The sequence below is a fragment of the Dasypus novemcinctus genome, chromosome 6, assembly GCF_030445035.2.
Source record: "Dasypus novemcinctus isolate mDasNov1 chromosome 6, mDasNov1.1.hap2, whole genome shotgun sequence".
NCBI lineage: Eukaryota > Metazoa > Chordata > Mammalia > Cingulata > Dasypodidae > Dasypus > Dasypus novemcinctus.
The window spans coordinates 58,489,887-58,505,202 of NC_080678.1; the positions used below are offsets into that span (position 1 = coordinate 58,489,887).

A 15,316-nucleotide genomic window follows, 5' to 3' on the forward strand; every position below is an offset into this window, starting at 1 on the left:
CCAACAATACATTGCTATAATTATTACTTTATGTACTTTTATATCTTTTAAAGAAGCTGAGAGAAAAAAGGAAAACAGGTTTATAATTACAGCTTTTGTTACAATAACCTTCTTATTTACCCAGTCTGATATTCTTCATTTGTGCCTGTGAATTTGAGTTACCATCTGGAACCATTTCCATAGCTCAAAAATTGGGTGCTGCTTCCATCCACCTCCTTTGTGCTGTTATTTGCAATTACATTTCTATGTGCTGTTATTGCAACAATACATTATTTTATGTTGTAATACTAGGTACCAGTATTTTAAGTAGTTCTGCAACCAAGGTAGAGCCTCTCTCCCACCAGTGAGGCTGGAATGCCACCTCTCAGCTTCACTTTCCTGGGACTTAGCCTTAGCAATAGGTAGCTTGGGACAGAAGGAGAAATGCTAACATTCTGCTCCTCATGGAGAGGTAGTTTGTTGACTGGGAACTAGAGGTGAGAGAACCCTATGATTTTGGCTTCACCAAGTTTCTGCCTCACCACGCTGGGAGAGGAGAGGGAGGGAGTCATCTTGGTTCAAATAACACAGATTCTCAATATCAAAATTTGGTAGTTTTTCCTGAATAGATGTTTCTTCACTTGCTGTATGTCCTTAGGATCAACTGAAGATATTTAAATGGTTGGTTTGTAAAAACATTTTTTTGCCAGTTTCACTGTAGAGTGGGTCCTGGAGTTCTTCATGCTATCATGCTAAAAGTAAAAGTCCTATTTTATTTATTTCTCGCAATTGATTAATCTTCTTTAAATCATACCTCATCTTATAATCCTTCACTGACTTCCCATAGCCCTTAGATTGAAACAAAACCCTTTAGCAGAGCCTTCAAGGTCCTACATGATCTGACCCTGCCTATGTCTGTGATCTCATTTTCAATCCTGAACAGGTCAAGCTCATTCTCAGTTCTGAACATTTGTACCTACTTTTTCTCTATCTAGAATGCTCTTCCCCATGAACTTTGGAGAGGCTTGGTGACCACCCAGTTTGAACTAGCTTCCAATACTTCTTGAATTAACAGTACTGCAACCTAAATGTTGCTTTCCCTCTGTGTGGAAACCACAATGTAGAATATCTTTTTATAGGGTTGAGAATAATAGTAAGGGGCTGTTTATTAATAGTGAATACTAATGTCTCCCTTTTTAGAGAAGTAGGTATATATTTCCCTATACTCACCCTAGAATTGCCCATTTTTAACTCAGATTATGTAGAAAGATAATTAATTTTGGATATTTGTTGCTTGAATTCAGAAATTTTCTATGGAGTAAGACAATGAGGAAGTGGACTTTTACTTAATTTTTCTAAAATGGACAGTTTGGAAGAACTATTGCTAATCTCAGGTTTAAATTATCTGAGCATATTTTACAACCTAATGAACGTTTGAAGAAAAAAAGATTATTACGTCGGTTCCAATATTTATAAATGAAGGTACACTTTTAGGGTGTTGGAAAAATATCCAGTGGTGTGCTAAAGATAACTCATATCAGTTCAGGCAAGGGTTTCTTGTTAAATTTTTAAGAATTTTGTAAGCTCGTTGATGTTACATTGCCAGCTTGAAAATCAGCTATGGTAGGAGTATTTACACCATGGAAGTTGAAATGTTTCTGCCACATACCCCTTCCCACCACACACCCCCTACCTAATCCGATTACCAGCACACTCACTACTGTATATGACCAATAGTTCAGAAGTGGTCAATTTGATGATAACAAATCAATAGCATTAGTGCAAAATAACCAAGTTGTTCTCATGGATGTTTAGATTTAAAAGTCAAAATTTTGGATATAGAAGAATAAGGTTTGTTATTTTTAAAAATAGATTCTTTTACAGAGGCAGATAAAAAGGATAAAAAATCAGGATCTTTATATTTGCTTCTTACACCTCCCACAGCAGGCTACTCAATTCTTGTAAAATGTTGTTAAAAAATATACTCTGGGTTAGAGCAAATAGCCACCTTCTGGAGCTTGTGATGTAAGTTTTCCCAGCTCCCATACTGATAACACATCTCAACTGATCTTGTGTGCGGCATCATATCTTAGTTATAGTGAGAATTTTACACCATTTCCTCAGGGAAAGGAGTAGATTTAAAGCAGAGTTGGATGGAGGCCTTGATTGATTATAGTCTGTAATGCTGGAGCAAGTGGAAACAAAAGGGAGTTGACCTACACTCAGAGCCCTCAATGGGAGAAGACTTAGAGGAACATTAGGTGAAAAGGCAGGACTTTAAGTTACTCACTGACAAGAACATTTTCAGATTGTAATATGGGTATGGCACAATATTTATATTATGCTGTGAGGGCGGAAGCGCAGATTATTTGTGACATATCAGAGATAGATATGATTTTGGACAATACCTCTATGAAGGAAATAAGTGATAAGACATAGGCTGTATACAGATCAGTTTATTTCTTCAGAAGCCCAAGATTAGATATCTCCATCTAAAATGGAACTTAAAAAGCAAGAAAAAATTTGGGAAGCATGTTCTCTCCCCCCCACCCCCACCCCCAATTCACTCTGATAAGCACTTACAAAATTTGAATAATTCTAAAGGATTATGTTAGGCCTCACTGTTTCATATTTTCTGATGTCTTTCTAAACAGGTCAGGAGTACTATTTATGAAAGGAGAGAAACTGGATTTCTTCAATCATGTTTGTACTAAGCTAATTATTTTCTTGCATGATGACTTTGTTTCTAATCTTGCTGCTTTTCTAGGATTTAGTTCTTTAATCGAATACTATTAATTTGTCCAAAGGACAAGTTGCCATCTGTAGCTGGGAGTTGACAACATTGAGCCTTTGCTGTGTTAGAAACTATGAACCCTTTGGATGGCCTCACTTTCTGGCTCAAAATAAAACAATCTTTAGTAAAGAGGGAATTTAATGCAATTTGACTAAACCTAATTTCCAAAAGGTCAAATAATTTCTGGGAATAGCTAGAAAAATAAGCCAAGAACAAGAGATCTTAAGTATAAAGGTGCTGCAGGTATTCTTGAAGTCTGGGATGGTGGAAATAATTAAGAACGGAGATCTCACAAAAATCATGGATGATGAGAATTTTATCACCTTGAGCTGAGACTCAAGAGAAACAGTTCTGATTAAAGAGAAATACAATGTTGGCAGGCAGCATTAAGAAAACAAAACAAAAAACAAAATAAAACAAAAGCACATGTAGCTAACGATTCCTCTCAAGCTATGGTTGAAGTCTCACAAACAAGATTTTAAAATAGAGTCTGTTCTGAAGTCCTTTATTAAAGGCCACCTATCATTATATTTTTATTCAGTGAACATTCCTGCCATTCATGTTTAAAACCAAGCCATATGAAAGGGGATCAACTGATTAGATTAATATTGAATATACCAATAGTACTCAACCACTATTAAATAGCAGGTAATTAATTTACTGAGCAGTACATTATATTTGCATTTTTATTTTTTCTTATGGCATGGTTGCTTTTCATACTCTACCTTTAAAATTAAAATTTTTTTCATGATAATAAAGCATGCTCATTCTAGAATATTTTGTAAATACAGAAAAATAGAAAAAAAATAATTATAATTCTGTCACCAAAGGCAACTGATATCAACATTTTAAGTAATTTCCTTCTGATATTTGTTGCAAGTTACAACTACCCCCTTTCAGTACTGCTCCTGCAACTAATATTAGTACCATCTTTGCTACCCACCCTGGATGACATATTGTTAACATTCTTCACATATAATCTTGTTACATTTTTATTTTTTTACTATGATATTATAGATGATGTTTACTTTGCTAAAGGCTGTCAAAGCAATATACAGAAATGAGTAGGCTTTTACAATGGGGATTTATTAGCTTATATAGGGTTACAGTTCTGAGGCCGTATAAGTGTCTAAATCAAGTCATCATCAGAAGATGCTTTTTTCCCAAGCTGCAGCTGTGCGAGACCAGGCACATGACATGGTGGTACCCACTCTTTCTCCTCCCAGTCTTGTTGATAATCCCTCTGTGGCTTTTTTTTTTTTCCCTCACCTGGGTTCTGTTGATTTCAGTTTCTGGAGGCATCTCTTGTCTTTGTGGCTTTTTTCTGTCTCTGCAGCTCTTTATTCCTCTGTTTATAAGGGACTCCTGTAAGAGGATGAAGATCCATTCTGGATCACACAATCTAATAAAAGCCCTTAACTAAATAATTTAATCAAAACCTCTGCCCTATGATAGGTTTACAAATGCACAGCTTTTGTGAGGTGCACAAAAGCTTCAAACTGCCACACTCCATCCTCTGGACGCCAAAATACATGTTCTTCCCATATGCAAAATACATTCATTCCATCACAATATTTCAAAAGACATCATTTCAGTAACAGTATTAAGTACAAAATCTCATCAAAATCAATTATAGGCATGTAGTCTGTCCTGGGGCAAAAATTCCCCTTTGGCTCTGTACCTGTGAAACTTAGAACACAAGTTGTCTGCTCCCAATATATAAAGGAGGAAAGTCATAGAATAAACTTCCCCAAGGGAGAAATTGGAAGGAAAACAGGGGTTCCAGATCCCAAACAGTTTCTAAAACCTGCAAGGCATATACCCTTAGATTTCAATGCCTGATAGTTGTCTATAGAACCAAGGTTTCTTCTCCTCAGGGCTCTACTGAATGGCAGTCCCACCCTTTACCAGGGCTTGCCCAGGGCTATGTTCTCAGCCCCTCCCTCATCTGGGTACATCTGGGTGGTAGCCAAACTCCAGGCCTCACCCTCCCAGAACAGTGGGGTGATGGCCAGACTCTCCCCAATCTCTGGGGCACAGGCTCAACCCCCTCAGAATAGAGGAGTATGGGCATTCCCCATGGAATGCCTTTTACCCTCTCTGAAGCCTGGGGCTGCAAGACTGTTCCTGAACAAGGGGGCAGAAGGCTGGCCCTAATCAAGCTCTGGGATATACACACCCTTTCTGCATACACGGGTCGGTTTCTCTCTGGGCCTGACAACCTGCCTTCAGTCTAGACTTCAACTTCCATGGTACTGCCTTTGAAGACATTTTTGCTTCGATTTCTCCTTTTTTTCTGTCCCATTTGCTGGCTGACAGTGGATCTGTTCATATAGATCTTGCAAAAATCTCATTGACTTTGCATGTAGAAAACAGAGGTCCAAGCTTTCAGACAGTAAGACTTTCCACAGATCCTTCCTGGATAACTGCATTTCCAGTCCTGATTTACACGGAAATGAATAGCTGGTTCAGTGTTCAGTTAAACCTCACATGGGGCAGTAGTCTCTGGAGATTGCCCTTCTGGAAGATCGGAATTTCCCAATCCATCAATTTCTGGTTTCTTTGTGCCCAGGAGATCAGTTCTCAGCTTTTCCCTTTCTTCTTGCATTTTACTCTAAGCTGCAAGGAGAAAGTTCTGAGGTCATGAAAGTATCCAAATCAAGGCATCATCAAGAGATGCTTTCTCCCCCATCTGTAGCTGTGGGAGGTTAGGCGCATGGCAGCACCTGCTCGTCCCTCCTCTCTCCTCCAGGCCTTGTTGCTTTAAGCTTTGGGTTGCTCTATCCAGCTGTGGCTTTTTTCTCTCCCATGTTCTGTTAATATCAGCTTCTGGAGCCTTATCTCTGTCTCTGTGTTTTTTTTCTGTATCTGTGGCCTTTTATTCCTCTCTTTGTAAAGGACTCCAATAAGATGATGAAGACCCACCTTGGGTCACACAATCTAACCAAAGCCCCTAAACTGAAATAATCTAATGAAAAGGTCCCACCTACAACAGGTTAACACTCACAGGAATGGATTAACCCTAAGGACATGATTATCTGGAGGCCACAGAAGCTTCACACTGTCAGCTAACATGGAAATTCAGAAAATTTAGACAACCTGCTCAGGTGTCTATAGGTGACAGAGTTAGCATTGGAACCCAGATATATCTAATTTCAAAGTCTATTTTCTTTACATTTCATAATATACATCCTTCTTGCCCTAAAGACAATCCTGGATCCTGCTTTTTCATTTAACAATAGTAGAAGAATATCGCCATGCCATTAACACTCTTCATAAACATAATTTTAATTGCAGCATGACAGTTCATTCTAGGCATATTTTCCTATTAATGAATTTTCACTAGTTTTCATTTTTATGTATACCTATTTTTATTTAAAACTAAGTCTATACAAAACATAATGTGTGAATGCTAGGCAATTTAGACCGAGGTCTAAATGAAAAGTCATCCAGAAATGGAAAGAAGTAATGCTTCATTTAGGCAGTAAATGCACTACTGCAAGTCATTCCCCTGAAAGTAACTTGCTAGGCAAATTTGGACCCAGGCCAACTTGTAGTGAAATTCTCTTTTAAATTAAGACTTTACTATATAAAATTATAAAGGTATTGTTTCTTTCTCTTTTTATTAAGGCTTCTGCTTTTATCTGATCCAGTTTTCCTATTCCAACTGTACTCTTTTTTCCACCTGACAAAATATTTTTTGATATCTCTCCACTTTGATTTTTGTACTCTTAGAAAGTTGTTTAGAACTTCTTGCCCCAGTAAATCAAAGTATTGCCACCTTTTAAACATATCTTCTGCAAACTTTTCTTATTAAACATTAAATCCTTTTTATAATATTTGTAAATATTTCCCCATTGCCTAACTGTGCTTAAATATCACATCTAAATCACATTGCATTTAAAACATCTTGTTCTAGAGAGTTTTATCTGCCTGACTATCTTGTTTTAAGATGCTTGAAGTAATAAATATTCCCTGAAGGACAAGATGTGGATACAGAATTGTCACATTTCTACCAGTTAGTTGTTTCAAATAGCTAATTAGGAATCCAGTTCCTATATTTTTATTAGGATTACCAGGGAAGTCCTTCACAAAAAAACACTTTTTGAGCGTGCATCCATATTATGACTGGCATCATGGTTGTGACTGGGCATACAGGAAATAATAAATTAAAATGACCACTGTCTTCATGTAGCATAAAGTATCATGGAAGAGAAACACACACAAAAATAAGTAAACAAATTGTGTTTCACTACAATTGTGTATATATAGTACAATGCAGGCCCAATGTTCTTTTATAATACAATAAATGTAACAATAAATATGTGTTCTACACAATGTTGTTGTATTTTGTTCATATTTATTCTTAAACCAAATTGCATACTTCAACTTAAAGTCTTGGTCCAAGGAATTACCCACAATTTTTGTGATTAAACAAACTAAAACAAAATGGAATTATATGATTTAAAAAATTTTTTTTGCTTACATAAATGAAACTTAAAGGAAAATATCTCAATGCCTTTCTTCCCGCCATGGGATTACTTCGTTCTCAGGTCTTTCAGAAAATTATGGGATTCCTGGCAAGAAAATGCATTTGTAATATTCCTGAGCATGGTATCATCCTGCTAAACCTCACAAACTATGAAATTGCTCATCAGACATGCCAGTAAATCTTCCCTCTCTTGCTACAGGTCCAAGGATCTCATAAAGGAAGCCATCCTTGACAATGACTTTATGAAGAACTTAGAGTTGTCACAGATCCAGGAGATTGTGGATTGTATGTACCCAGTGGAGTATGGCAAAGACAGTTGCATCATCAAAGAAGGAGATGTGGGGTCACTGGTGTATGTCATGGAAGGTATGGTCCATAACCCTGATCCTCTGATATTCAGATATTCCCTTTTCATCATATCAGCATGCACACAGATGTGTTACATTTGACAATTCAACCATTCCATCTTATATTAAGAAACAGTTTGAAAATAGGTGAAACACTGCATAGCTATGGTGGCTAATTGTATGGTGTTCCCGTTTAGAATATTAATACAAGAATTCAGAATTTTTTCACACATGGGGGAACAACCATAATGGGAAACAGACATGCTATTAATTAAACTGAATAAGGCTACACAATATCAGATCAGTGAGTGAGCTTACAAGCTCCGAGGCAAGCTTGAGAGCACTGAAAGTATTTTTTTGGTTAGGTAGTCAAGGTCAGTTTTACCCTTAACTTTTCTGCTATGATGCTTCTGTTAAAAGAAAATGTTTTCTGTATTTTATATGTGTATGACAGAGGCATTTCATATTGTTTAGATGGCATTTTAGCTACCTATTTATTAGAGTGGTGATTTATTTCATAAACCTTGCACATACTTAGAAACTGCTTTGAAAAAATTGAGCCATGCATTTTCTGTAAATGTGTTTGATTCCTAGGTAAATAGTCATAATGTTTATCAATAACTTGGAACTTCAGTGGCACATTTTCCTTTTGTGGGATGAAAGAAGCCTGAAGTAATGAGAGAATTAGTTAAGAAGAAAGGAAATTCAGAAATGTCTGCAATGTTATAAGATAGTGGGTATACAAAAATCACAATTAGTTTATTACGTGGTGATTAGTGATTCACCCCAGGCATTTTGACAGTGTCCTGAAAAAGTCAAATTTATAGGTCATTAAGGGAAGGGGTGACTTTGGACAAATCACTTCTCTGAATTTCATGTACCCAATTTGTAAAAAGAAGATACTATTGCTTTTGCCAATCCACTGATGGTGATTTTTCTCCCAGGGAACATTTGGCAATGTTTGGAGACATGTTTGGTTGTCATACCATGGGTGGGGAATGCTACTGGCAGCAGGTAAAGGGTAAGGATGCTGCTCAACAGGACAGTTTCCCACAGCAAAGAATTCTGTAGTCCCAAATGGCATTAGAATCAAGGTCTAAAAATCTTGCTTTCTTCCTTCTTTACATGGCTGCTATGAAGTTAAAATGAGACAATTTGTATGAATGTTTAGTATAAACTATAAAGTGTTATAAAAATTAATGATCATTTCAATTAAATACTTGACAGTGTGAAAGGAATGTTCTTCAGCATTTGCCATTCACCTTTGAATTTTTCTTTGTAGTCTTTTTGACATATATTAGACTTTCAGTTTTTAAGTAGTGATTTCTATTGTTTATTTCCTTCATAGTTTTCATCTTTTGTGTCAACCTTCTAAAGTCCTTCCCCGGGCTAGAAGGATATAAATATTCAATAGATTTTCTTTTGGCAAAAACAAAACCCAATAAACAAGACCATAAACAATATACACTTGGCAGAGAATTGCAGGAAAAGGAGATGAAATTATAGGGCAGTGGTATATGTGGGTAGTGAGCGGGAAGGATGAGAAAAATGGAATAAATATATAAAGGCCAAGTATAGAGTATAAAGTATAAAGGCAAAATGTAAGGCAATTCTAACAATTAAAAACCAAGTTGAAAGAATTTCTGAAATTATATAGTATTCCAATGGCTTCATATGATTTGGATTTTTCAAATATTCGATTGGCAGGCATCATTTTAAGAAAAAAGCTATTGTATAAAGCGAGGTACACTTTCACTTAAGCTATTTCCAAATACAAATTATTGGAAAGCAGATTTCCAAACAAGCTTGTGTTTTCTAAAAAAGAATTTATTTGCCTATATCATCCCTGTGTTCTAGGAATTTTGGTAATGCAAGTTTCCTAGTTATAGTAGAAGAAACTTAGAAATAGCAGTTAATATATAATGAGAATTTAGAACAGTGAACAAAACATACAGCATGCTTTTCTAAACACTTTATATATATATATATATAAAATTCATTTAATCCTTAAAACAATCCTATAAGGTAGGGGCTAAGCATTATCATCCTCATTTTGTAGATGAAGAGACTGAAACCCAATATGGTTGAGTAATTTGTTCAGGTCTTTTAACTAGCTTGTGGTGGTATCAGCATTTGAATTCAGACAGTACTGATTCAGAGCTCAAGATCTTAACTGTGGGAATATACTGCTTCTTTTGGTAAAGATAAATACACTGATTTTTTCTCATTGCTTTAAAGTAATGAATAATTTTGTTTATTTTCTCTTTACTGCTGATTGACTAAATAGCAAGTGGTCTTAATTATATTTTTAAAAAGAAGGTTCTATGTCAATATTCAGAATCATTGATTTTGCTATTGTATTGTTGATTGCCTTGGATTAGACTAACTAAAATGACCGTAATTTTATAAATTGGTGTTAATCTTTCCCTAAACTGTAATCCTAACCAGCTCAATCTAACTTTGACTGACCAGACACCAGATCATAAAATAAGTTACTTCCCTAACCAAAGTCTATCTTCACATGTTGGAGCAAGATGGCTGCCGATATCTGCAAGGGTTCAGGCTTCCTGGGTTCCTCTCTTCCAGGGTCTTGCTTCTCTCTGGGTTCAGGGTTTCTCTCTTCCCAGGGCTTGCTTATTCCTGCTCTCAGGCTTCCTCTCTTCCTACGGCTTGCTTCTGTTTCAAACCTCTGTGAGCTTACTTCCCGAGGCTCCAGCTTAAGGCTTCAGCATCAAATTCCATATTCAAAACCCTCAACTCTGTCCCTTGCCATGCCTATTATCTGGGTGGGGACTCAGTGCCCTAATGATGTGACCCAGTCAAAGCCCTAATCATAACTTAATCCTGACCAGGTACAGATCAGTTTACAAACATAATCTGATATCTATTTTTGGAATTCATAACCATATCAAACTGCTATATCCTTATGTCAAAATAATTTTTAAAAATTTAAAAAAACCACTGTCATTTAAGTTTTTATAAGTTTTAATTGGAGAAATATTTCCTTGCATAATTGTTTTTTTATCAACACATTCAATCTTCTCAAAATTTAAATAGAAATATTTTGAATATTGTCAGATTTTTCTTCACTATGAACATCAGTATTTTATAAAGAGTATACCATAGTACCATTGGATGAGTAGGTTATGAAGGCTCTTTCACCTTACTATCAAAGACATTCAGCAAAACACCCAGGGAGTTCATATGGAGAAAGTGTCCAATTTTTCCTCTCTCTTTAGTTAAATGAAGTGTTCATCATTATATGTTTGTTGAAGTGATTTTTTAAAAAGCCTGGGCAGTGTCCCAAGTGTCATTGCATACCTAAATGCCATGATTTCTCTTTAACAAAAGAGAAGATTCATATGGGAAGGATAGTTAGACTTCACTAATTGGGATGACTGGGAAAAAATCCTCTGAGATTACTGTAAATGTATCGTATCACGTATTTTCAAGCAAAATGAATTGTGTTACTTTCAAATACTTAACAGTTATGGCTAGCAGAAGTGTCCATTTAACATTTTGAAGAGAATAGTTTGTGATTAACTTCTTAAGATAGTACTATAAGTAGATTGTTACAGCTCTACTTACATTGCAATTGTGTTTTCAAATACATAGATGACTCTTAAAAAATTGAAGATGGTTTCTTTTCTTAGAAAAATGGACAATGGACTTAATTTTGATGTAACATTTGTTAATATCCTTAGGATCCTTGTTCTCCTTTTTAACATAAAGACAAACTTCACTCTACTTCCATCCAACATAAAACAAATTCTGATTTTGTGATTTAGAATCAGTGATGGTTTATTCCTTCGGCATCTGAGCTAATATTTTAGTTTTTTTAAAATGTCTACTTTATAGCCATTAAAGTGGTTGATTTACTTGGAAATATTGGTTTTGCATGTTTTCTGTGCTCTTTCATTGTGGTAGCAGAATACATAATATTTAAATAATAAAGGTTGTATTTGATTAGTGTTCTTTTACTATCAGTTATTTATTTATTTATTTATTTATTTGGCCAGTAAAGAGAATTTATTGGGAAATGGGAGAGAGAACAGAGCTTGCTGAAAAATGGGAGAGAAATACAGAAATATACACCAAGATTTGGTGTAGATTTCTCTAGACAGAGAGAACCTGTTCTCCCTTGGGTGGTTAACTTTTAAACTATTTAATTATTTCACCCCCTTACTAATATTAAGGGGATGGACCTCATCTGTTATTGGCTACTCCACCAATGGTAGGGCCAATGGTGAGAACTGTTTGGAATATCTGGGGCCAGGAGAGTCCCAGAGAGAGAAACTGGGACCTGAAGTTTAAACTCAAGGTCTCAGAGATGTCTTGCAGCCATGTTGTCTGTCAGCCATGCTGTGGCTTGTTTTCTCCTTGTTTCCCTAGCTAACATGGCTAACCTGCCTCAACTGCTCCCTGAGAGAGTTTATTAGTTATGTAAAGTTAAACTTTTTAACGAAATCACCAGTGTTTCTTTCATGAGGTGTTTGTTAATGATAACTTCTATTAAGTACATTTATACTAGGTACTGTTTAATCCCTTTCTAGATATATAAAATTTTGATCCAACAACCTTAAGAGATAAGTATCATTTTATTTACATATTAGGAGATAAGGAAACTGATGATGGCCAAGACCATACAGCCAATATGTTTAGATGCCAATCTTTTCAGTCTGACTCCAGAGTCTGTACACCTGACTACTGTGCAATGCTGACTTTTGAAATACAGATTGAAATTATTGTAGTTTCACATTTATTCTGTAGACCTCACTTTGGGAACCCCATAAAAAAGACACATCATTAAACCTTAGGATATAAAGAAAATGGTTTGTTATTTGCAAGGAAAAAATACAACTCAGGTGGTAATAGTTCAGAAAAAAAGACAAACCAGAATATTTCCTATAAACACCTCTTACCCTGTACATCCTTTGAACATTGAACATTATTTACTGACCTCTCTATAGATCATCTAGAATAAGTTTCTCTCTTATTGAAAGAATGGCTGTGATTTGGCTAAATTCTTGGTCTACCTCTGTGTCCTTATTGCTTAGGATTAAACTCTACCAGGTACCTCGAATGCCTCATTTTTTTGTCCACAATCAATAGCACTGATTTTTTTCCTCAGATTTTTCCTAAGGAGGAACAATTCTCTCAACTTCTCACACAAATGATTCTTTAAACATTTTTTAAAATTTATTATCTTTTTAAAAAGATACATGAATCACATAAAATGTTACATTAAAAAATATGAGGTTCCCATGTACCCCACTCCCCACACCCCCACCCCTCCCACATCAACAACTTCTTTCATTAGTGTCGTACATTCATTGCATTTGATGAATACATTTTGGAATACTGCTACACAGCATGGATTATACTTTACATTGTAGTTTACTCTCTCCCCCAGTCCATTCAGTGGGCTGTTGCAGGATATATAATGTCCTGCATCTGTCCCTGCAATATCATTCAGGACAAACCCAAGTTCCCCAAATGTCCCCATATCACACCTCTTTTTCCCTCTCCCTGCCTTCAGCAACTCCCATGACCACAGTCTCCACATCAATGACATACTTTCTTCCATTGCTAGAGTTACAATTATTCTATAGTAGAATAGCAGTAAGTCCACTCTAATCCATATTTTATTCCTCCATCCTGAGGATCCTAGGATGGCGATGCCCACTCCACCTTTAAATTGAGAGGGAGCTTAGATCCCACATAGCTGATGGATGGGATTCTCCTGCTTGCAGTTGTAGACTCTCTTGGTTCCTTGGTGTGGTGTTTGACCATCCTCACCTCCTTGTTAGCTGACCTGGGTAAGCCCAATGACCTGGAGAATAGGTGTTGCAACTCTGCTGAGGCTCAGGGCCCATGTGGCACATGGACAGTCCATAGATTCAAGTCTTCTGGGCTACACCAACCCCAGCACCAACTACAGGTTCAGTAAAAGTGACAGAAGAGGCATGTGTAGAGAAGTCACATCTGAGCCCAACTCCATAACATTCAGGAGCATAAATTCCAAAGTAGGGCCCACTGGCAAGGCATTAAACTCCAGAGCTATCTGACATAACTATGGAACCTGAGTGTCTCCATCGACCTCAGGAGCACCACTACCTGGGGTTGTATTTACTTTGGCTGTCTCTGAGTTACTGCTGAGATGTGCTGATTACTTTCAGACTCATTTTGAAGTCTCTTAGCCATATAAATTCATTTGTCTTTAACTTTTCCCTCTTTATTCAAGATCTCTTTCTAGTTGCATCACCAGCCAGTGCTTGGTTGTAATCCCTCTGTACCAGGGAGGCTTATCCCCAGGAGTCATATCACATGCTGGAGGAAAGGTAATGCATTTATATGCTGATTTTGGCTTTGAGAGTGGCCACATTTGATCAACATGGAGGCCCTCAGGAGGTAACTCTTAGGCACCTTTTAGCTCTAGGCCAAGATGAAATTTTAAGCACGCAGGTGCATAAACATAGTCATCAGTATCAAGGGCCCATCATTGGACCATCCTTCTTCACTGGTCTTTGCCCTTGCACTTGGGGGATTGTAGCTGTTCCATTGGGGAATGCAACAAGGCTTCCCAGCTGAGAATTCAGCATTCCCTCAGTTGTCATGTGAAGCTCTACCTACCATGTCAATACCCAAAGAACATCCAAACATATCTATATATCCCATATGCATGCCCTGGAAAACTCCCTCCCACCCATGCATCCCCCATCAATGACACCCCACACCAGTGCTCCTCCCCTGCCATAGTTGAACCCTTCTGTGATCTAAAACTTCTTTAAAAATGAAGCCTAATATATTGCCAAATTTAATTAGTAGGAAAATGATAATGATAGGTTTAAAGATTAGAAATAAAATATGTAATAACTTAGAAAAGCTAAAATAAAGTAAAAAATAAATTGGGGTATTAAAAAATGAAAAATATCATAAAAATTTTTTTGATGTTTTGCCTTTCAGCACGGGTGTTGCTCTGTATGTACAGTGGCAAGGCAATCTCTTCCATTTCTTCCTCAGTGTCTTACATCTTTTTTTAAAAACTTATTATGTCTTCAAAAGAGTTTTAGGTAACACTAAAGTCACATATAGAATACAGGGGGCTCCCAGATACCAAACATCCTCTCCATCCTCCTCCCTCCCCTGCAATGATTTTTTTACATGTGGATGTTACATTTACTACAACTAATGTGCAAATATTGAAACATTGCTACCAACCATGGTACATTATGGTTTACATTTTAGATTGTGCACTTTTATAAATTTTTTATTACCTTATGGTTTTCATTATGGTTTATATTTTAGACCATACACCTCTACAAATTTTTGGTGAAATTTAACATGGCCTGCATCTGTCAATGCCTGATCATGCAGAACACTTCCATTGCCCACAAGTTACTCATCTTCCGTCTACTCTATTCCTCTCTCCTCCCCCCACCAGGCCCACAGTGACAACCAAGTTTCACTGCCTGAAGGACAAGATCCATAGATAACTGCAACAACGCTGAGGGCTTGACACTAATCTGTGCTGCCCCATAGGGAGCCACCCATGCTCTTGAGAGACAACCTCTCCTCTGGGAACATCAGGCCTCCCCAGGATGGGGATACAACGCCTTCCCACTCACTGTATGGGTCTCCACTTACTGATATAACACACTATGACATGATGAGTACTGACACACTCCCTAGAAGTCTGCCCCA

At 36.8% G+C, this 15,316-nt stretch overlaps 1 protein-coding gene across 2 annotated transcripts in view; it reads left to right on the plus strand.

Annotated features, from left to right (window-relative positions):
- PRKG1 (protein kinase cGMP-dependent 1) overlaps positions 1-15,316 on the plus strand; it is a 1,391,770-nt gene that overhangs the window by 176,296 nt on the left and 1,200,158 nt on the right. For both annotated transcript variants that reach the window (XM_058298873.2, XM_058298872.1), the window contains exon 2: positions 7,465-7,631. In XM_058298873.2, the coding sequence (XP_058154856.1) occupies positions 7,465-7,631 (167 nt within the window). The remainder of the gene's footprint in view (positions 1-7,464; positions 7,632-15,316) is intronic.